The following is an 18,868-nucleotide window of genomic DNA, read 5'->3' as shown; positions in this document are numbered from 1 at the left end:
CTCACCACAAGGGCAATGTGTTTACCTACTGTGTGGTTTGCCCCTCCTGAGCGCATAGCAGAAGTTTGGTGGGTGCTTGGGTGAATCTAAGCTCATAGTATTAACACAAAACTCTTATGCTGGCCATATGTTGGGCAATTTTGTGTAAATTTTAAACCATTTACAGCCAACTTCAATTGCAAAACCCGTCAAATATATTATGGCAGTGTTAGGAAATGCTCATCTGTCTGGAGACTCCGCGCTGTGCACCATCGTGGTAATAAACACTCTGTTCTGTCCAGCATTGTCAATAGCGGGAGCCAGGAGAACTTGGATACCAGCAGCCTCTGCTTCCCTTTAGCTGTGCAGCCTGATGGATTTATGGCATCCCCAGCATCCATTGTTAGGCTGTGCACAGCTTAAGGGGCTTCTAGCGGCTGATCAGCTTCTAGAATCGCTTTCAGCTGTGCACAGCCTAACAATGGATGCCATAAATCCATCACAGCACAGAGTCGCCGGACAGATGGGCATTTACTAACAGGCAGCCTATCAAGACATTTTTCTAACTGAAAGTGGTTGAAAAAAGACAAAAACTGTCCATATATATGGTGAGAACAATCCCTATGCCGGCATTTTAACCTAGAATTATTAAATGGTAAAGAAACAGTTTCATGCACTGTCATTTGTATAAAGTAGATGATACGTAATAAAGTACGTATCACAGGATCTAAACTGAAGGAGCTGTAATAATAAAATTGAGGTGATATCACTAGCTGTTCTCCCTCTAGAAAATATATTAACCCCTATTTTAACAGTTAATTCCCCAAAGATACAGAAAATTGCGATATGTTCTACACTAAAACAAGCAGTGTTCTAATTAAATGTACACAATACCATACGTGAGTCATATATCTGTGTGATCACACATGGGGTCTATCTCACCCGCCATCAGGGCTCTACATGAATGAACTTGTGAACCCTTTTTACTTCCCACTTATCGAATCAAGATCCAGAGTTGTCACCCCATCAGGCATGTTATTTTCCAATATAATACTGATAAGTGAAAACAAATCTAAGAAATTGTTTGGTGTTTAGCCAACCTTTACCACAGAACTGTAGTTAGTTTCCATGGGAATAACATTCACATGAAACTTGTGTAGTGATGCAGTGGTAACCTCGGGTGCAAATTACCATATAATTCAAGTTAATTGCATTTACCTCTAACAGCCATCCAATTATATTATGCAAACTGCAGGCAGGTGCAGTAGAATTGTGATAACATCTGTTTGTAGCAACACAACTGGCTATTATGTTGTCTTATTGTTACATATATGTTAATAGTAATGAGGTATGTAGATATGGGAGCGACATTAAAGGGAAACTAGTTCTTTTTTGTGAGTTCCTATTACGCTGTAATTGTAAGCTTACACTTAAATTAAATTTTGGTATTTTACATGGTTTTTGTATTACGCTTTTATAATTGTATTTTATATACATTTTAGTGTTTTAAGTGGTTTTTATGTGTACAGGATGTGCAGTAACCATTCTTGCTGCAGGAGATCAGTTACACCAGGATTGGTTTGCAAGAACATATTTTGTTTTCAGCAGAGCCACAATAGTTCTACCAGAAAATCAGTCACTCTGCTGTTGTACAAAGCAGAAAGTACTGGAAAATATTAATTACCTTCCAAAGATCTGTTCAACTGGTTTTGTGGTTCAGGCAGACAGGCAGCCCTACCACAGAGCTTAGGCAGGTAGTGGTCACACTTTTTTCCATGGTTATTGTCCTTGTTCTCCAGCCTCTCCTTCCAAATTAACACTGATGGAATACCACCAATAATTGCAAGGTCATCATTCTGTTTAGCACGTTCTCCTGTTTGCAAACTTCAAATATAAGATTTTTTTCTCTCACACAGTCTGTCATTGTAACAGATTATGCATAAGATGTTTTTCATTTGATATACTTGCAGGAGGAAGAACCGGGATGGAAAATGAACCCAAGTCAGTTCTTGCCAGACATAAGCACCACACACCACACATATGAAGGTAATCGATCGTTGAATATCATTCTGTAAAATAAAAGCTGGCTTTTGGCTTATGAAGTACTTTTCCACTGTTTGGGTAAAAATGAATTGAAAGAAGAATTTGCATCTCTAACTGGTCTTACACTTTTCTTCTATTGTCTATTTTTACGTTCTTTGCAGCCGTTTGGCAAAATCGAGATGAGTCCTGGAATCTTCACCAAACACATGATTCTGAGCTCATAAAAGAGGACAAGAGGAAGGAAGTAGAAGAAGAGATTAGGATACAGGTTTGGCTGACGTTTGGTTCTGCAATCATAAATTCTTGTCACCTTAGACTGAACTTGGACTTCCTGTGAATGTTTTACAGAAAAGATCCTGGCACCATACCACCCAGCATCATTATGGCTGAGGATTATGGTTTCTGCTTTGCATTTCTTATTATGTTCTCATAGTTAGGAGCATTTGTATCTTTCCAGCTGTGCATTTTAAACTCGCTAACCCTTGCATTTAAAAATTAGATTAGTTTATTTCATTAATTATTATATGAACATCAGCATGAACTCATATTTCATATATGAACAGAGAAGCTTCTATTTCCCCTTGTGATATTATCTATATAATGATAGGTGGATGAGTTGATGAGACAAGAGTTACAGAACCTGAAGCTGTCTGTGGACAGAGACAAAAGCAAGAAGAAGAAAGGAAAGAAAGGAGGGAAGGTAAGGGACAAGGTCAAGGCTAATCAAGGATAATTCTTGTGTCTCTTCAGTCAAGCAGGGACCACATATACAATAAGCGTCTTGTGTTCTCGTTTCTAGCTACGGACAGTGAATCTTTCTTTATGCTTGATGTGTACTAAAAAAAAAACACTTGCATGCATAGGTCTTGTGTAAGTGTATCGATAACCCAAACTTTTGTTTAGTTTTTTATAGAGTAAAGAATGTTTAAAAGCCCTGTTTTTGTGTGTTGTTGTCTGCTGTTTTCCCTTTAAGTCCTATCCTAAAGACACCAAAGAAGGTGACACTCATATCGCTGTCCCTATTGAAAGATTTACTTTCACCTACTGTTCTGGTGGCAACCATAAAATGTAGAATTTCCTATTACTTCCTGTTTCTTGCATGTCAGTTTGTTTGTTAAATCTTAACTTCAAAACATATTTTAATAATAGAAAAAGAAAAAAGGAAAGAAAAGTGGTAAAAGAAAGAAAAAGAAGGAAAAGGACCTTACTCCAGACAGGTATGTGCTCAGATTCTGCAGAACACAAGCTTTAAAGTAGATTTTTTTGCCGCATTTAAAAAGCACTATAGCCTTAACTTTAAATGTATCTGCAAGATACCTTTTAATCCTGCCAGCTAATGCAGACTGTGATGGAGGGGAGGCAATGATACTGCACTACTCATGACTTCAAAGCAGAGTTGACACACATAGTTGTGTAGTTTGTGTGTTTGTTTGCTTGCACTACAGTAGGAAGAAAAACTTGGAGAGAGTGTGACTGTTGGCATTGTGACTGCTGATTTACCAGTTTGTAGCTTGTCAGCACCTGACCACACTTAGTCCTGCTCACTGCTCTCTGGATTGACAGCACTGCCTCTAAACCATCACACCACCACTGTGAGCTTCAGTGTCTGAGAAGGGGAAAGGGAGAACCAAAGTTTGGTGTCATTGCACATACCATGTCCTTATTACATCTTCAACATATTTTGGGGCCTGCAACAAAAATGCAAGTGCTCAAGTATCTTATACCACGTGACACAATTTTGTACCCCAGTTCCTGGAACCTTTTACTAATGGAATACTTATGAGTCAAGAGGAGCATCCATTCTTGTTGTGTGGAGGTAATTGTTATCTTCAGTTCAGATTGCAAGGCTTGTATAAAAGGGGTATATAGTTCAAGGAAGCAGTACTTAGCAGGGAATTTTGCAGTATTATTGACTATTTTAAAAAGAGAAGCTCTGCCACAAATATAATTTTGCATCCACAAGCCCCTCAGCAAGGTTTTTCTAGACTTTTTTAATTTTTGTGTATTTTTTCTATAATTGTTTTTTATTCATAAACAATAAAGTTATAATATACCAGAAAACATCAACTTTATCTGGAAATGAATTATTCAAGTTTCACAAAATTGCAGTGTTTTTTTACACAGCATGTATCACAATTATTATTATTATTTTTATTATTATTATTAATAAGCATATTACGCAGCGCTGTACATTAAATAGGACAATTCTGTACAATAAATTGTACAACAAATGTGAGTAGGTCTGACTTGTGGTGTCTTATGTCTGTGGTAGCTGTAAGTTAGTCATAAATATAACATTTTTTTTTTGTGTCTCACACAGAACTATCGATTCTTTATATGAGGAGCTGGTCACAGAAGGTCTTCTCATAAAACCAAAGCCTGTCAAGATGTCAGATTTTATAGGTAAAGTGCAGAGGTCAGGCATTAGATCTCTAAATGTGTACTTATGGTGTGTCAGAACAAAATAAAAAAGACATATTCAGTACATATTTCCAACACATGAACATTTCCTCGGGTTTTACCTTTTTTAAAAACACTACAAACGTTGAAAAATACGCTGTGATTTCTTGGAAACCCAGTCTGCTCCTAATGTCTAGTTTAGGCTGACCACATGCTGGACTACTAACCTCTGCCAACTTCCCCACCTATCTGTCCCAATGTGCATACAATAAATTCTTTTTCAACAATACCTTGTTGCTGACTTGACTCCCTAGAGCATGTCTACAAAGTGTGTGGGGAAAGAGCAATTGGTAAATGTAGTTTTGGGGTCCAGCTTTTGGTCAGCATATTTCATTGTGATTATAATTTCATACTTTAATACCCTGTTTTACTATATAACCTGAAAAAACATGCACTGTGGTAGCCTATACTAGTCATTTATTGTACTTACAGTTTGTAAGCTGTTCTACACAATGAAAAGCGTAAATTATTGTCAGGTCTGGGTGCCAGCATATTTGTTCATGTTGCAAAGCTGCTTGATAAACTTTTTTTTTTATATTTTCCGCAGCTGAATACAGTTATTTGGGAACCACCCTACGGCAGGCGGATATAGAGCCAATGCCATCTCTTAGTGACGTCAAGCAACTTCTAGTCTTGTATGGAGTCCTGCCTATAGGTGAGATTAAATCCATATGTTCACTGTTGGATAAGTTATTGTAGTTATCATTTGCAGTCATTGTTTAGCAGTTCTACATGGGTCACAGTACAGGTTGGAATATGTGGACGAGATGTACTTGGATGTAAAGGTGTTCTGTTAAAATATATAACAGAAAATTGGTTACTGATGGTCTCATACTCATGGAAGTTTGTAAAACCTGAAAAGTACACTGCTCAAATGAAAGCATAATATCACATCCTAAATAACCTTGTTATTATCAGGTGGGACTTTCTCTGACCAGTCATGTTCTACACATTTACTTACCTCAACAACTCCAGGGAGCATCATGTTTCACAGTACAGTGTGTTGGCAATTGTCCTTGGCCTCCTTTCTACTTGCAACAAGATTTATGCAGTGCATAGACATTATAATCCACCCTTTCGATTTATTCCAGAAGAGCATTGATGGAGCTCACATGTTCTGTATGCGTGAGGACAAAGGTTTGGAATTGGCCTTCATGGCTGGTCTTTACACAGAACCCTCCAAAATGAATGATGTGCAAGGTCATACATTACAGAGCAAATCCCACTTAGAAATGAATTTTAACTCATGGATAAAAATATTTCAGTTTATTATTAAAAAATTCATCACATGTTGAGGAAAATCCTATAGGTTCTCTTAGGTGTTTAGCTTGTTTTATGGTTGGACCTGAAACATCAAGTTTGCTGTTTGGTATGACAGCCAGATAGATGATGTGGCCAATGCAAAGAATTTCATGTCTAAAGAAATAGAGACCGAGAAAATTCATTGAACAAGCCTACTGAGATCCCAACCCTTATGTTACATACTTCTGAACCAAAACCTTTAGTGTTTAATAGGTTGCTCAAGAGACACTGTCAGCACATTTTAGTCTGCTCACATATAAAAATGTGTGAAATAAGCACTTACTGTTGCTTCTCTTGCTCTAACAATTATTATGCCTTTTGTCAGCAATAGTAGTTTTATTGACCTTTAGGCACTTTTGGTAGTGTTTGGCCTTTTGTAGGAGACCCAGTATTGGCCATGATGTCACCAAGGTGATTATCTTCCACCTGTAAAACTGTATGTGGGAAAATGCCTGCGTGTTATGAGTTACAGCAATACTGGAAAATTCGGCCTGTTCCCTGTTGTCACTCACATAGAGCTGTAGGCTTCACAGGTAGCAGCTGGACACCCTAGAAGGTCAAGCGATAAGGAGCAGTTCACCTGTACAGGGGTGTCAGAAGGCAAAGGAAAACTACATTTCCCGAACTGACAAAAGGTATACCAAATTGCTTTGCATCAACATCGTTCAGGTTATTTCTTCATGATGGTGCATTTTTAGGCTGCCTACCAGTATTATTTGTATTGCATTGAAGATACACAGGCAACAGGTGCACTTTAACAAACAGGAAGGATCTCTCCAAATAGATGCGTGCCTTGAATCTGTTTAAATATAATGTTGTGGTATAAAAACAACAGCCAATACCAGGAATAATTCAAACACATAAAATTTGGCCGGTATAGCCAGTATTTTTTTCCTAGACTGAGAAATTGTTTTAACATTACAATTCAGAGCGTTTCCTGGTTCCCAGCTTTCTTGTTCTTTGTGCGTGTAAATTCTCTGTCATGTTTTATTATAGTGTATTTGTTGTATAATATGTCGGCATACAGATGGCTATTAAAATACAATGGCTGGCAGAAAAAATCCATCCGATTGGTCTCAGGGGGTACAGAGTCATCAAAGGGTGTATCAATGAAACTAACAGCTAATTTGAAACCTCATTACCTTTGACTTTCCCAAGTACGCACACTGTGCATTCATGCACTGATTGCTTAAAGCTGACCTGTCATGTAATGTTCAAAATATATTATGTAGTAAATAATAAATAGCAGTGTGTGTATATATCTATTATCACATAAACATTTTCAGATAAATATTATTATAATTCTTCATTTTCCTTTTTGGTATATGAAATGCCATCACCAGATCAGTTATGGTAAACTAGATGTAATTATGAGAAATGTAGTGCCAGCTGCATCTGACAGCAAAGCTTATCTTCTACTTCTTCCCATAATCATAGGACATTCATCTCTTTCCCGTTTTCTTTTCATAACATTGCTCAAATCATACGTCTCACCTCTTCAAAGTAAGCCTCCTGTTCCACCTAACTTTGTTATAGTGGGGCGCCTATCCATCTTTCCTCCCATAGTGCACCTTCTACTCCATAGTGGCACTTCTTTCTTCCACCTTCCCTTTTCATAGTGACACTTCTCTTTTCTGCTACCGTTCTACATGGTATTGGTCCTCTCCTTCACCCTCCCTCTCTATAGTGACACTTTTCTCCACCAACTCCCCCTCCATAGTGATACTGCTCTTGTATACCACCTTATTCTATAGTGGCACTTTTCTCTTACACTTTCCCTCTTCATAGTGGGCGGCAAAGTTGGTACTCACCCTTGCAACGCTAGGTTCAAATCTCGGCCAAAGCTCTATAAGCAAGGAGTTTGTATGTTCTCCCCATGTCTGCATGGGTTTTCTCCAACATTCCAAAAAATATGCAGTTAGATTAATCAGCTTTCCCTCAACAAAATGGACTTTGTTAATTGCTGCATAATATGTTGGCGCTTTATAAATACTGGTTAATAATAATTAATATTAGCTGTGCTAAGGTCTTCCCCAATGCTTATTCTTTACCCTCCTCCCCATAGTGGTACTCTTCTGTTCTACCCTCCTTTGCACTGCAGTATTTATCTTCTCTATTTAATCTTCCTATAGCAACATTTAAAGTTATAGCATTCATAGCACTATAGTAGGAACTCCTCAGTTTATATTCTTTCTTCAGTGCATGGAAAATGCTCTGCTTTACAGTATGGTACAACAGGTTGTGCTGAAGAATGAAAAAGCAACTCATTAAACTTCTTCAATAAATGCTGCTAGCTTATTTATTTTACTAGTTTGGGAATCAAAATATATTTTTGCAACTTTTAAGGTCTTGGCTCCTTACTGTACTCATTGTTCCTCCCTGTGAGCTGTAAAATGTTTTAGGGGTATGATGATGGCTATGTTTGGGGGATATTATCTTTTCTCTGATTTGGTGCAATTTTTATGTGTTAGGCAGCTATAAAACGTATGCAGTAGGTAGGCATATAAGACCCAATTGTGCTTCCTATTAAGCCCTGACCTTGTGAGCCATTAAAAAGGAAATCAATAGTCAGGTTCATAGTTCTTTTCAAGGTTAGAAAGACTTTTAATTAATGCGCAGACCATAAATTGCTATATGCAACACTGACAGTGGTAATTAGTCTGCCACAAACAAAGGTGCTACAGATGGTGATCAAGTTGCATGTTGGCAATTTGGATTTTGACCTTGGGTGAACAATTTGAAATTAGGGTTATTTTTTTTATTGCCTGTTTTATTTGCTATAAAATTTGGATCTTATATCTGACACTGATGAAATCCCATTTTTTCAGGCTGTCAATCAGTGCATGAGAAGGCACCAGCAGTAAAAGCCATTCTTCTAGCAGGACCAGCGGGTGTTGGAAAAAAGATGCTGGTGAATGCTATTTGCAATGAGACTGGAGCAAACCTGTTCAACTTATCTCCAGCCAATATAGCTGGGAAATACCCGGGCAAAAGTGGACTGCAGATGATGCTGCACATGGTGCTGAAGGTTAGTTTGCCAGGCTGAGTTAGCTCCAGCTGTGTGAATGTTGTTATGATATCCATTTAGAAAGCTTGCAATTTAGAATTATATCTTTTCAGAGGTAATTCTTTTTTGTGCAAGTTTGTGTAAACTGTCCATGTAGCCAAAATATTTTTATCATGGTTCTGGATAATTTCATCTGCTATGTGGTATGTTATTATGGAGTTTAGGCCTTTTTTACTGCCCCAGTAAAAACATTTTCACTAAATAGGAAGTAGGAGAAATAGCTAACAACAACACAGACAGAATTAAAAATGCTAATAAAATAAGGTAAGACTAGAAATCATGTCAGATTTGTATAGCTGTTTTTGTTTGACTTGACGTACATGTTAAAACATGTGATCAGTTTATACTTGTTCGGAGTAAGACATTAAAGTTTTCTACAACCTAGATCATCTCCTGCAATCCTCTTCTATTTCATGTCTGCTAGGCCTAGCCCCTTCACAGCTACATTTAAAAAGCGTGTAAAAAGTAAAATCAAATAATACATTTTTATACCTCATAGGCATTATTCACTAAACTGCTGAGTCCTGTATGGCCATATTATTCCTATTTTAAAATTTCTTATGCTTCAAAGAACTTTTACCTCTCATGTTCTGTAACCTCCTGCAACAGTGAGGCAAAAGTGAATGAGCCAGAAACTGGGTGCTGTTTTATGCCAACATGATCCAGGTTTCTGACATCTCTAACCAATGTTTAGCTACCTGGATGTGCTTGCTTTTCAGATGTCACTTTTTGAAGAGTCTCTGGTTTGTTTAAAAGTATATCTATGCCCAAACAGGAAGTAAAATTAAATCTCTTCAAAGTAAACAAAATCATCTGCTAAGCTAGGCTGGAAATGATCATTAGTAAATAGTTCCAGTGACAGAAGGATAAATGTGTGAGTTCACTTGTAACTTTGCTAGAATTAATTGCTTATTACATACCACAATATGGTCTAGATCTGAGATATCGAGAGGAAAGCACAATTATTATCAAACATTTGATTGTAGCATATGTAACACCTGGAATGCATTACTATACATTACATTATCAGTAAGTATGGATTCACATATGGGTGTAGAAGAAGATGCTGTAACGTCATGCAGTCATTTCAGGGTAGATTCCAGAGTAAGAAGGGGATGTTTATTCAAAGGCTTATTTTGCCAAGAGTAACATTTTTGGATAATTAATTAGCTCAATGTAAACCCAGAGCAGCTAGAGCAGCTGCGTGCTTCATCATCAGCAAATACTTCTGTTGATTTATTATCTACCAGCATGTACCATGCTTTCTGAACAAGGGGTGCAGTGACATCACTGGGCTAAGGGTGTCAAAGGAGAATCACATATTCTGACATGAGCTTTGTAGGAAGAGATGGAATGTAAACATGGAGAAACAATGGTAATAAAAGAATGCCAGACAAAGCAGAAAAAAACCTGCATTCTTTGATAAGCCTAAATAATGGGAATAAAAGACCAGTCACTATAGCAAAAAATTAAAATTCTGAATGTATATTTCTCTGATAAAATCTTTGACAGTTGTCTGTTGGAAAATGTGTATTCCCCATCAAATTTTTTACTACAGACAAAAAAGACCAGAACAAAATAGGGAGTGAGTTTTCCCAGTGAGTGTACATACAGCAATAAAATCCTCAGAGGTAGTTACTGGTTACTAGTTACTAGATTACTAGTTTAATAATAACAAAATAAAAATATTTGTCTTCAGTTTTACTTTACATTTATCAGTAGAATAAGCATAAACATTGTTACATACTGTAGTTCACTCCTAAATATCTCTTTCATTATCTCTGCCCATTTGAGTATTTTTGCCTATATTCTGAAGGGCCCCTCTGCTCATCAAAATGCTCACTAAAATGGCCATTTCAAGATTAAGCTGTTTGTCAGGCACCCTTCTACCTACACCCAGCAATATGGTCCTAGTAAAACTCCCTTCTTCCAGAATGATGTTAGCAGTGGAAAAAAGTTTTTTTGTATATGTAGTTTCACTAGCTCAGCTGCTATCATACACCTTTGTGCCTGTAATATGCGCTACCTAAGAATGTGAACAGTGCTGGTATAAAGAACCTGAGATCATGTCTTAGCAAAATAAAGTTTGGGATGCAGGGGACATTTAGTCGTTATATTTAAAGATCACTGTACAAAAATGAACACATTGTGCAAATCAACGAAGAAGAGAATGGCACTGTTTAGGATATTATTATTATTATTATTATTATTATTATTAATAAACAGGATTTATATAGCAACAACATATTACGCAGTGCTGTACATTAAATAGTAGTTGCAAATGACAGACGAGTACAGAGAGGTGACGCAGGAGGAGAGGACCCTGCCCGACCAGTTTACAATTTATTTGGATACATCACTTACTGGGCCATTCAGGGTAAACAGTGGAGATCAACTGGGAAAAAAACAACCCAAGCAAATGGATCTGCCCCCCAGGAAAACATAGTCACATATTTTCTGTGGCCACATGGAGCATATGAACGTTCTCCATGTTCCCTATAAATTGCCAGACAGTGCAGACTTTCTGTACAACCCTTAATATAAAGTAATATTCAGAGACAAGCTTTATCCTTTACCTATTTTAGAAAAAAACATGAAATTTTAAACTTCCCATTGAATGTCCTGTTGGAATTTGTCTTTAATAAATAGAAAAAAAAATAACAACAGTGTTTTCTTCTTTATTTGTGTTTTTCTCAGTATCCCTCTGCACCATATAAAACCATATAAAATACAACATTCTAATCATTTTTGTTGTTGTGGAATGTACATTAATAAACTCATACACGTGCTTCTCTATAGCAATGATAGAAGAACATCATCTAGTGGTGATTTTAGTACATAGCATGCTGGAAATTTGAGTATGCATTGATGAGTGATGTGTGTTTATTTACATAGGACTACAATATACACTACACTTTCCTGTGTAAAACACAAGTACACCACAACTTAAATGCTAACACAGCAGGAAAAGGAACTTCATTACAGGAGACATATTATAGTATGTACAGTAACACAATATTGGTCAAACATTTGTTTTTGGCTGAATGGCAATACGTTTAGGAGAAAAGCTGGAAGAAAGCATTTTCTTTGTGTTTTGCTAACAACAGCCTTCTGCATGTGCACAGTCATAATAATAGAAGTTTTCTAACTACAGGTAGCCCGTCAGCTGCAGCCATCGGTCATCTGGATTGACGATGCTGAGAAGACTTTCTACAAGAAAGTACCTAAGACAGAGAAACAGGTACCTGTATTCCTATATATGTGTCATTTCCATCATCTCAGTCTATACCTCATCCATAACTGAGAACTGTAGTGTTCAACAATCTGCCATGCAAAATGTACTTTTTTTTATTTATAGTTGATTTCTGCTGAATGACCATTTACATGTTTGGTGGTTTTGTGATCTGATCACTTCCTGCTCTTGTTTTTACCTGGCATTATGTATTATACAGGAAAAGTTATCAGCAGATAATTCTAGTTACCTAAAATAATTTTGTATTTCTTTTTGTAAAGTAGATATTCATTATTGACAAGTGTTAGTTCTGCTTCATTGATTTGCTGCCCCCTGGTGGATTAACATTTGTATTATAATGTAACAGTATTCTGAAGACATAAAATGTTTCTTTTTTCTATCTAAAGCTGCGTACACACATGCAATTTTTGTCATTGGAAAGGATCTTTCACGATCCTTTCCAACGACAAAGGACTACACGATGCATGAACGGTGCTGTACATACAGCACCAATCTGCTCTATGGAGAGGGGAGGGGGAGAGCGACGGAGCGGCACCCTGCTGCGCGCTCTCCCCCTTCCCTTGCATAAGGATCGCTCATCGTTCCTGGATCTGCCAGGACGGATCCACGGACGATGAACGACGCTGACTGTACACATGCCAGATTCTCGCCCGATATCTGGCCGATGCCGATTATCGTGCGAGAAAAATCTGACGTGTGTACGCAGCTTTAGGCAGAAATGCGGCCTACAATTTACAGTTTTTTACATATATCTTGACTCCCCTCTATTCTTATTTTTTTTCTATTTTTTCTTTTTTTACAGTTAGATCCCAAACGATTAAAAAAGGACCTTCCAAAATTTTTGAAATCTATAAAGGAAGAGGATCGTATTGTGATAGTGGGCACCAGTCAGAGGCCGTTTGATGCCGAAGTGAAACCCCTCTGTAAAATATATAAGAAGATCATATTGGTGCCTAGGCCTGATTATGCAGCACGTCTTTGTAAGAAGCTGAATCTTTCTCTTTTTTTCATTACAGTTAAAAAAAATAAACTCCAGAACCAATATTTAGGCTCATCCTGTATGATTGCTAAATGCAATAATTAAATGTTTGATATCTTGTTAAATAGACTACTGAATTACATATATGTAGATATTTTACTTGCAAAATATCTGTCATTTTTTATATAAAGGGAACACTAGGATTCATTCAGCAATTGGACTATGAAAGAGCTTCATCTTTCTAATAGGCCCCTTATTGTCCATAGTACCCAGGTGCATTTATGCTTATTGAATGAGAGCAACAATCAGGCCACAAAAAAGCAACCAGATCTACGTAAAATACACAGCACTGACCTGTCCATATTTTTTTTCAGAATGTAATATATTGCCTCCTAGCTCTAGTATATTAAGACCTTCACTTCTATCTATTAGGACCTGTACTTGTATAAATGATTGCTAGGGCTCTCATAGACTTTCTGCTATTAGTAAATTAGATTTGTGTTTCTTTTTAATAGGGCTGCCTTTTCCTAATGCTGTGCAAAAGTCATTTTGTATCTGTGATGCTTTTTTTTCCAGTGTTGTGGAAGCAGCTGATCTCTCAGCGAGCCGACAGTGCCATGTCTCTAAACTTCAGTGCTCTAGCGAAGATCACGGATGGATTCACCCCTGGTCATATGATGCAGGCCGTGGATACAGTGCTTAATGAGAGAAGGATCAGACAGCTTTCTCGCAAACCCTTGGAAGCTTCTGAGTTTCTGGGTTCCTTATCAAGACAGGAGCCAGTGTACAAGGAAGAAGAAGAGGCTTTCAAGGTGCGGATCATAAAATGCTTTTATAGGGACTAATCAGAACACAACTTCTATGATATTTCCTTGGAATTAGAGGATCTGACATTTTATTAAAACTAAAAAAAATTGATTTTGTTGTTCATTTGTAATGCTGATTACAGTTTTTCTGCACAATATATGAATTTTGTACATAAGTCCTATATGTATGTGTGTTTCCACCTATTAACTTGTCAGTGAAACTCATACAAACCTGTAATAAACATTACAAAGGGTATATATTCTTTTTCCAGTCAACAATACTATTAACACAACTGTGCGCTTGCTCAGTAAAGCAGTAAGTATGTTGTAGTGTTAGTACTTGTCGTTGACCCTGGTTAGTTTATTATGTGTATGTAATTAGCCCATTACCTGTGGCATTAGGTTACATCGGGGTAAATTACAAAGTGATCTACTGAGTATTTCAGTCAGAACAACCTTTGAGGGACAGTTAGTGACATGACTATGGACTAAGTGCTGCTTACGTTATTGATATAGGATAATGATTTTCTGCAGGACTGGTTGCTGATGTTCCTTGGCAAAAAAGAATCAAACTTTCTATGTATGTTTGCTGTGTCTGTGTGCTTTGTAATGTTTAACACACATAAAAATTTCTTCAGCTGCCCTGAATAAGTTAACACCAAAACTCCAGAAGTGGTGAATACTAATAGTAATCAGGATAATAAATAAAAACAAATACTGTGTATAAGCAAAATAGTGGACAGAATATCAGTTTTACAGATCAAATAGACTTTCACACTGCTCTACATCTCATTTCTTGTAATCTCTATTTCACCAGTGGTAGACTTAGTTGCATGTGACACCCAAAGTTGGAAGAACAATATGTGCCAAACTGCATTTCCCAGCACCCCATTATAGTGGGAACCATGTTACTACAAGTAGTCACAGAAATTAGGTGGTGAGCAATTTTAAGACCTCTACAGAAAACTAAAAGAGGAGGTCAACAACTGAACAGTAATATCCAAAAATGGCTGCATGTGTGTTTGTTTTTTCATTTATAAAGTTTCAAAGTTAATACTGATAATGTATACTAGTCAGCATGATTGTTTTAAGAATTTGTCTTGTTTGATTTTAGGTTTAGTTGGGCTTAAAAGTGATATACCATCCTGGTAAAGGTTGCTCAGCCAAGGGGCATAAACATTTCCCCCTACCAGTTTTTAGCTTATCTCATTCGTTCACAGGCAGTGTGAGGTTATAAAAACATTTTTAGGGTTGTCAGGTCCGTTTGCTGGCAGACAGGACTACAAGCTAGGCAATTTTTTTGTTATTATATTTATATTATTCTTACTATTATCTCAAGGTACAGTCGATCATTTTCCCATTCCTAATTTTTCTCACTGTCTTTTCCTGCCACAGAGCTGGTACTCTAAGACACCCCTTGGGAAGAAGAGAAGCAAAGCAATGTCAGGTGCAGAGGAAGAGACTGGAAAAGACAAAGGGAAAAAGAAAAGTGCAAAGAAAGGAAAGAAGAAGTAGAATTGTCAGTGGTTTGTTTCTGAAGCAGCCTGGTGTCCAGTCACACTGGTCCATTTATGACACCATCATACTATTGAGCCATGATGAAATTCCCTAATAATTTATTTGTATTGAATTTTTTATATGTTTCAGCAATAATGTTTTAAAATGCAATAAAAATATCAAAGAGATGGAAATCTTCCACTTGTGCAAGCTTAACATGCATTTATTTTCTAATTATATACACAATAAGAGAGTTCTGCTTGTGTTTATAACAATGGTTAGTAGCTATAAAGGAGTCCAGCAGAATTTATCTTTACCTTTATGTACAGGTATGTCATGGATATACGTATAGAAATGATTTACATGTGTTGTGCTACCTTCCCTTCATTGACTGTGTATCACTTTCCATCTTTTGGCATTTGTCTCTCTGGTAATTCACATTTAATACATGGTACAGTGTAAATCAGAATGCCATAGCTACAGCAATAGCATATACAATTCATACATACAATATCAAAGTTTATAGATATTCTCCATGGTGACTATCTTCATTTCATATCAAATTTCAGAGTCAGGATTCTTTATAAACTGAGGGAAAGGTTCAGCCCTTCCAAAAGAGTCCATTCTGTGTATGTACATTTTTGACTGAATCATCTTCATATTGCAGCAGGAATGTATATTCATCAAATCTGGCAACTTGTTTTCCAATCTTCAGTTATCCACTTCTGAATTGCAAAGCTATCTGCTGCCTAATCTTAGAAAGCATGGAACCCTTAGGATTGACCTTCTGCAGCTGTAACCCAACCTACTTCTCACATATTGGATGTTCTGGGATGTCCTCACTAATATTGTAAAGAACAGTCTATTTAGAGGTTGTGCACTTCTGTGAGTGTGAACAATTCTGATCTTTCACCTCTCTTTTTGCCCACAGAATTGCTGTGCACTGGTTGTTTGGTGTAAACTCTAGAAAGTGCAGTGGGTGAAAATTCAGAAAGTCTCAAAGGCAACCATCTTTTTTTACTTTAATTTAGTAAGTGTCCAAGATTTACACATACCTATCCTCACTCTGAGATCTTTGATGTGCAGCCTTCTGAGACCCTCTGGACAGTCCTATCTGTAATTTATCCAGGGGTTGCAACCCTTCTCTACATGTAGAGAAAAAGCAGAGACCAAACAGGAGACTATTATTATGAAGGCCATGTGGCTGCCACATCAAATATCTCAGAGGGCAGGGGTGTATAGGCCTTTTGGGGAAAGCCTGTTTGAAGAAGGAAACATTTAAAAAAAACTACAGAGAAGAACTGTTATTCTTTGTTGTTGCATAGATCACACATTCCTCCTAATATAATATTTGCTTGGACACCTCAACCTCTGCAACCATTTGCAATAATAAGCAGGTGTAACCAATAAAATGGCCACCAAGTGTATGTAAAAAATATATATATACTCTTAAAAAGGAATCTACCAAAAAACCTACAATTCTGCCTTAAACACGACTGATGGAAGTAAGTATTCTCTTACAAGCTTATGGTAGTGACATCAATTCAACAGGCTCAACCTCACTTACATGAAATGACTGCGTCTTGGTTTGTGAAAGGTTCCCTCTACATTTCCAGCAACTAAACTTTGACTGTTCTGCATTCATTAGAAGTTCTTTGTTAAGTTATAAAGGTGAGCGATACTGTAATAGAGGATATTATCAGTTTAGTGAATATCACGGTAAATGCAATAAATTGTAAATATTGTTGGGCAGTATACAGCTAACAGAAGGTAGGCCGGAAAGAATTAAGCTCAGTATCATGGCTGCACCTGATAGATAGGTGGTAGGATTGCTGTGATTACCGGGGGCTGCCCCTGCACAGGAAGGGCTGACACAGTGATATATGGATACAGATGTGTCCTTATTGTTCAGTGTCCTTCGCTCTCTAATTTGGCAAGAGATGGGAGGACTATCCCCTCCTTCTCTGTCAGTTGTACTAATGAGAGAGGAGTGGGAAATAGGTAACTGCAAGGACAGGAAAGCCAGGTGCTTGGAGAACGGAACAATCAGTTTATTCATCCCATCATGGACAAGCCTTACCAACACAAACTTCCATTTCACTATAATACTAAATGACCAGATAAGTATACAGAGACCATAGGCATCAAACTGTTTCCCATATCTACAGTTGAAGACTGCAGGTTGATTTGTGCGTGAGGGTAGATTGTTTTTATCTGTTTTGACAAAAAAAAAACAAACAATGACAGAAAAATCCAGATTTTTATAAATGGTCCAAGCAATATTTTTAATCATAACCATTTTCCTGTAAATCCTTGAATCTAACAAGATTTGGTTGTCACCAAAGTTTGGTATTGAATTTTCTAAAAATAGGCCTTAGGTCCCATAGAGCTTCTGAAACGAGTTGACCTGTCCTTTCAGTGCACTCTTTTCTCTGTACCCCTTGAATGTCATTTAAAGTTCCTTCTAGAGGCCACCTGGAGATGTGGCTAACCAGAGCCTCTGTATTGTACAATATAGATCAGTGGTTGCCAACTAGTAGTCCCTGAACCACTGGTGGTCCGCAAGAAAATTTTTGTGGTCCACAGAAACAAAAATATTTTCACAAACTGTACTAGAGACTGAAAAACAAGAGATGCGCAGCGTGACGTCAGTGTAATCTTAAGTTGTATGAGGCAACTGTTGCCGAGCTGTACCCTTCAGTATTGTTTTTACCATTACAACAGTCACCCCGCTCTGCGCATACCGATTCTCATCTGATTGTTTTGCATTTATTTATTTCTCAGATGCTTTTTTAGGTAAGTAATGCCCTAACTGTGTATTTTCATTAACTGGTGTATTTATTGGCACCAATAGTTTGTCATGATAATGATCATTTCTGTTTGGTCTTAGATTCAAATGAAATAAACCCATAATGAGTGAGAAAAAGCAAAAAAATATTTTGCATTCCTTTAGTAATACCAAATATAATGCAACTAATTATAGTAGTAACAATAGTAATACTTCACTTAACTATGAGCCGATAATTGAATCAGAGCCTCCACAGTCCTTGTCAGGCACCATTACCAAGATCATTATTTTACAAATGCATTTATCTTTTAAAAAAAATTTATAATATTGGTCCCCAGGATTTAAAATTATGAATTTAGTGGTCCGAGAGGTCCAAAAGGTTGGCAACGGCTGATATAGATGGCATCCTAGTATACAGGATAAATCTGCATTGGATCTGGTGCCTTATCTCCTCTGCACTTCTTTATGGTGTATGCAGTGCTGCGCATGTTCCATGGAGTTTGAGAAGCACCTTTAAAAAAATATATTTCATTTGTAGGTTTCCTTTGGCTTACTACTTGTTTGTTGATAGGTTTTAAAATGTGTTCATCATACTAAAATACTTAGTGGTGCATTTTTTATTGTATCATGGTCCCCGGACTGTTTTCAGTGTATGGTTCCAGGAAAGTTTAGATTCTGCATAACAGTTAGTGTA

The 18,868-nt window shown here is 37.1% G+C and overlaps 1 protein-coding gene across 1 annotated transcript in view; it reads left to right on the top strand.

Moving 5' to 3' along the window:
* IQCA1 (IQ motif containing with AAA domain 1) overlaps positions 1–15,585 on the top strand; it is a 98,043-nt gene extending 82,458 nt beyond the window's left edge. The window contains exons 10-20 of the mRNA XM_072418508.1: positions 1,950–2,025; positions 2,184–2,290; positions 2,630–2,722; positions 3,172–3,239; positions 4,343–4,425; positions 5,030–5,137; positions 8,613–8,812; positions 12,006–12,092; positions 12,907–13,084; positions 13,660–13,895; positions 15,285–15,585. Of these exons, the coding sequence (XP_072274609.1) occupies positions 1,950–2,025; positions 2,184–2,290; positions 2,630–2,722; positions 3,172–3,239; positions 4,343–4,425; positions 5,030–5,137; positions 8,613–8,812; positions 12,006–12,092; positions 12,907–13,084; positions 13,660–13,895; positions 15,285–15,404 (1,356 nt within the window). The 3' untranslated portion in view covers positions 15,405–15,585. The remainder of the gene's footprint in view (positions 1–1,949; positions 2,026–2,183; positions 2,291–2,629; positions 2,723–3,171; positions 3,240–4,342; positions 4,426–5,029; positions 5,138–8,612; positions 8,813–12,005; positions 12,093–12,906; positions 13,085–13,659; positions 13,896–15,284) is intronic.
* Positions 15,586–18,868: the final 3,283 nt, after the last annotated feature.

Source organism: Pyxicephalus adspersus, chromosome 7, assembly GCF_032062135.1.
Source record: "Pyxicephalus adspersus chromosome 7, UCB_Pads_2.0, whole genome shotgun sequence".
NCBI classification, from domain to species: domain Eukaryota; kingdom Metazoa; phylum Chordata; class Amphibia; order Anura; family Pyxicephalidae; genus Pyxicephalus; species Pyxicephalus adspersus.
Note: the sequence above shows the minus strand (reverse complement) of the source record. Positions and strands in the feature narration are given on the sequence as shown.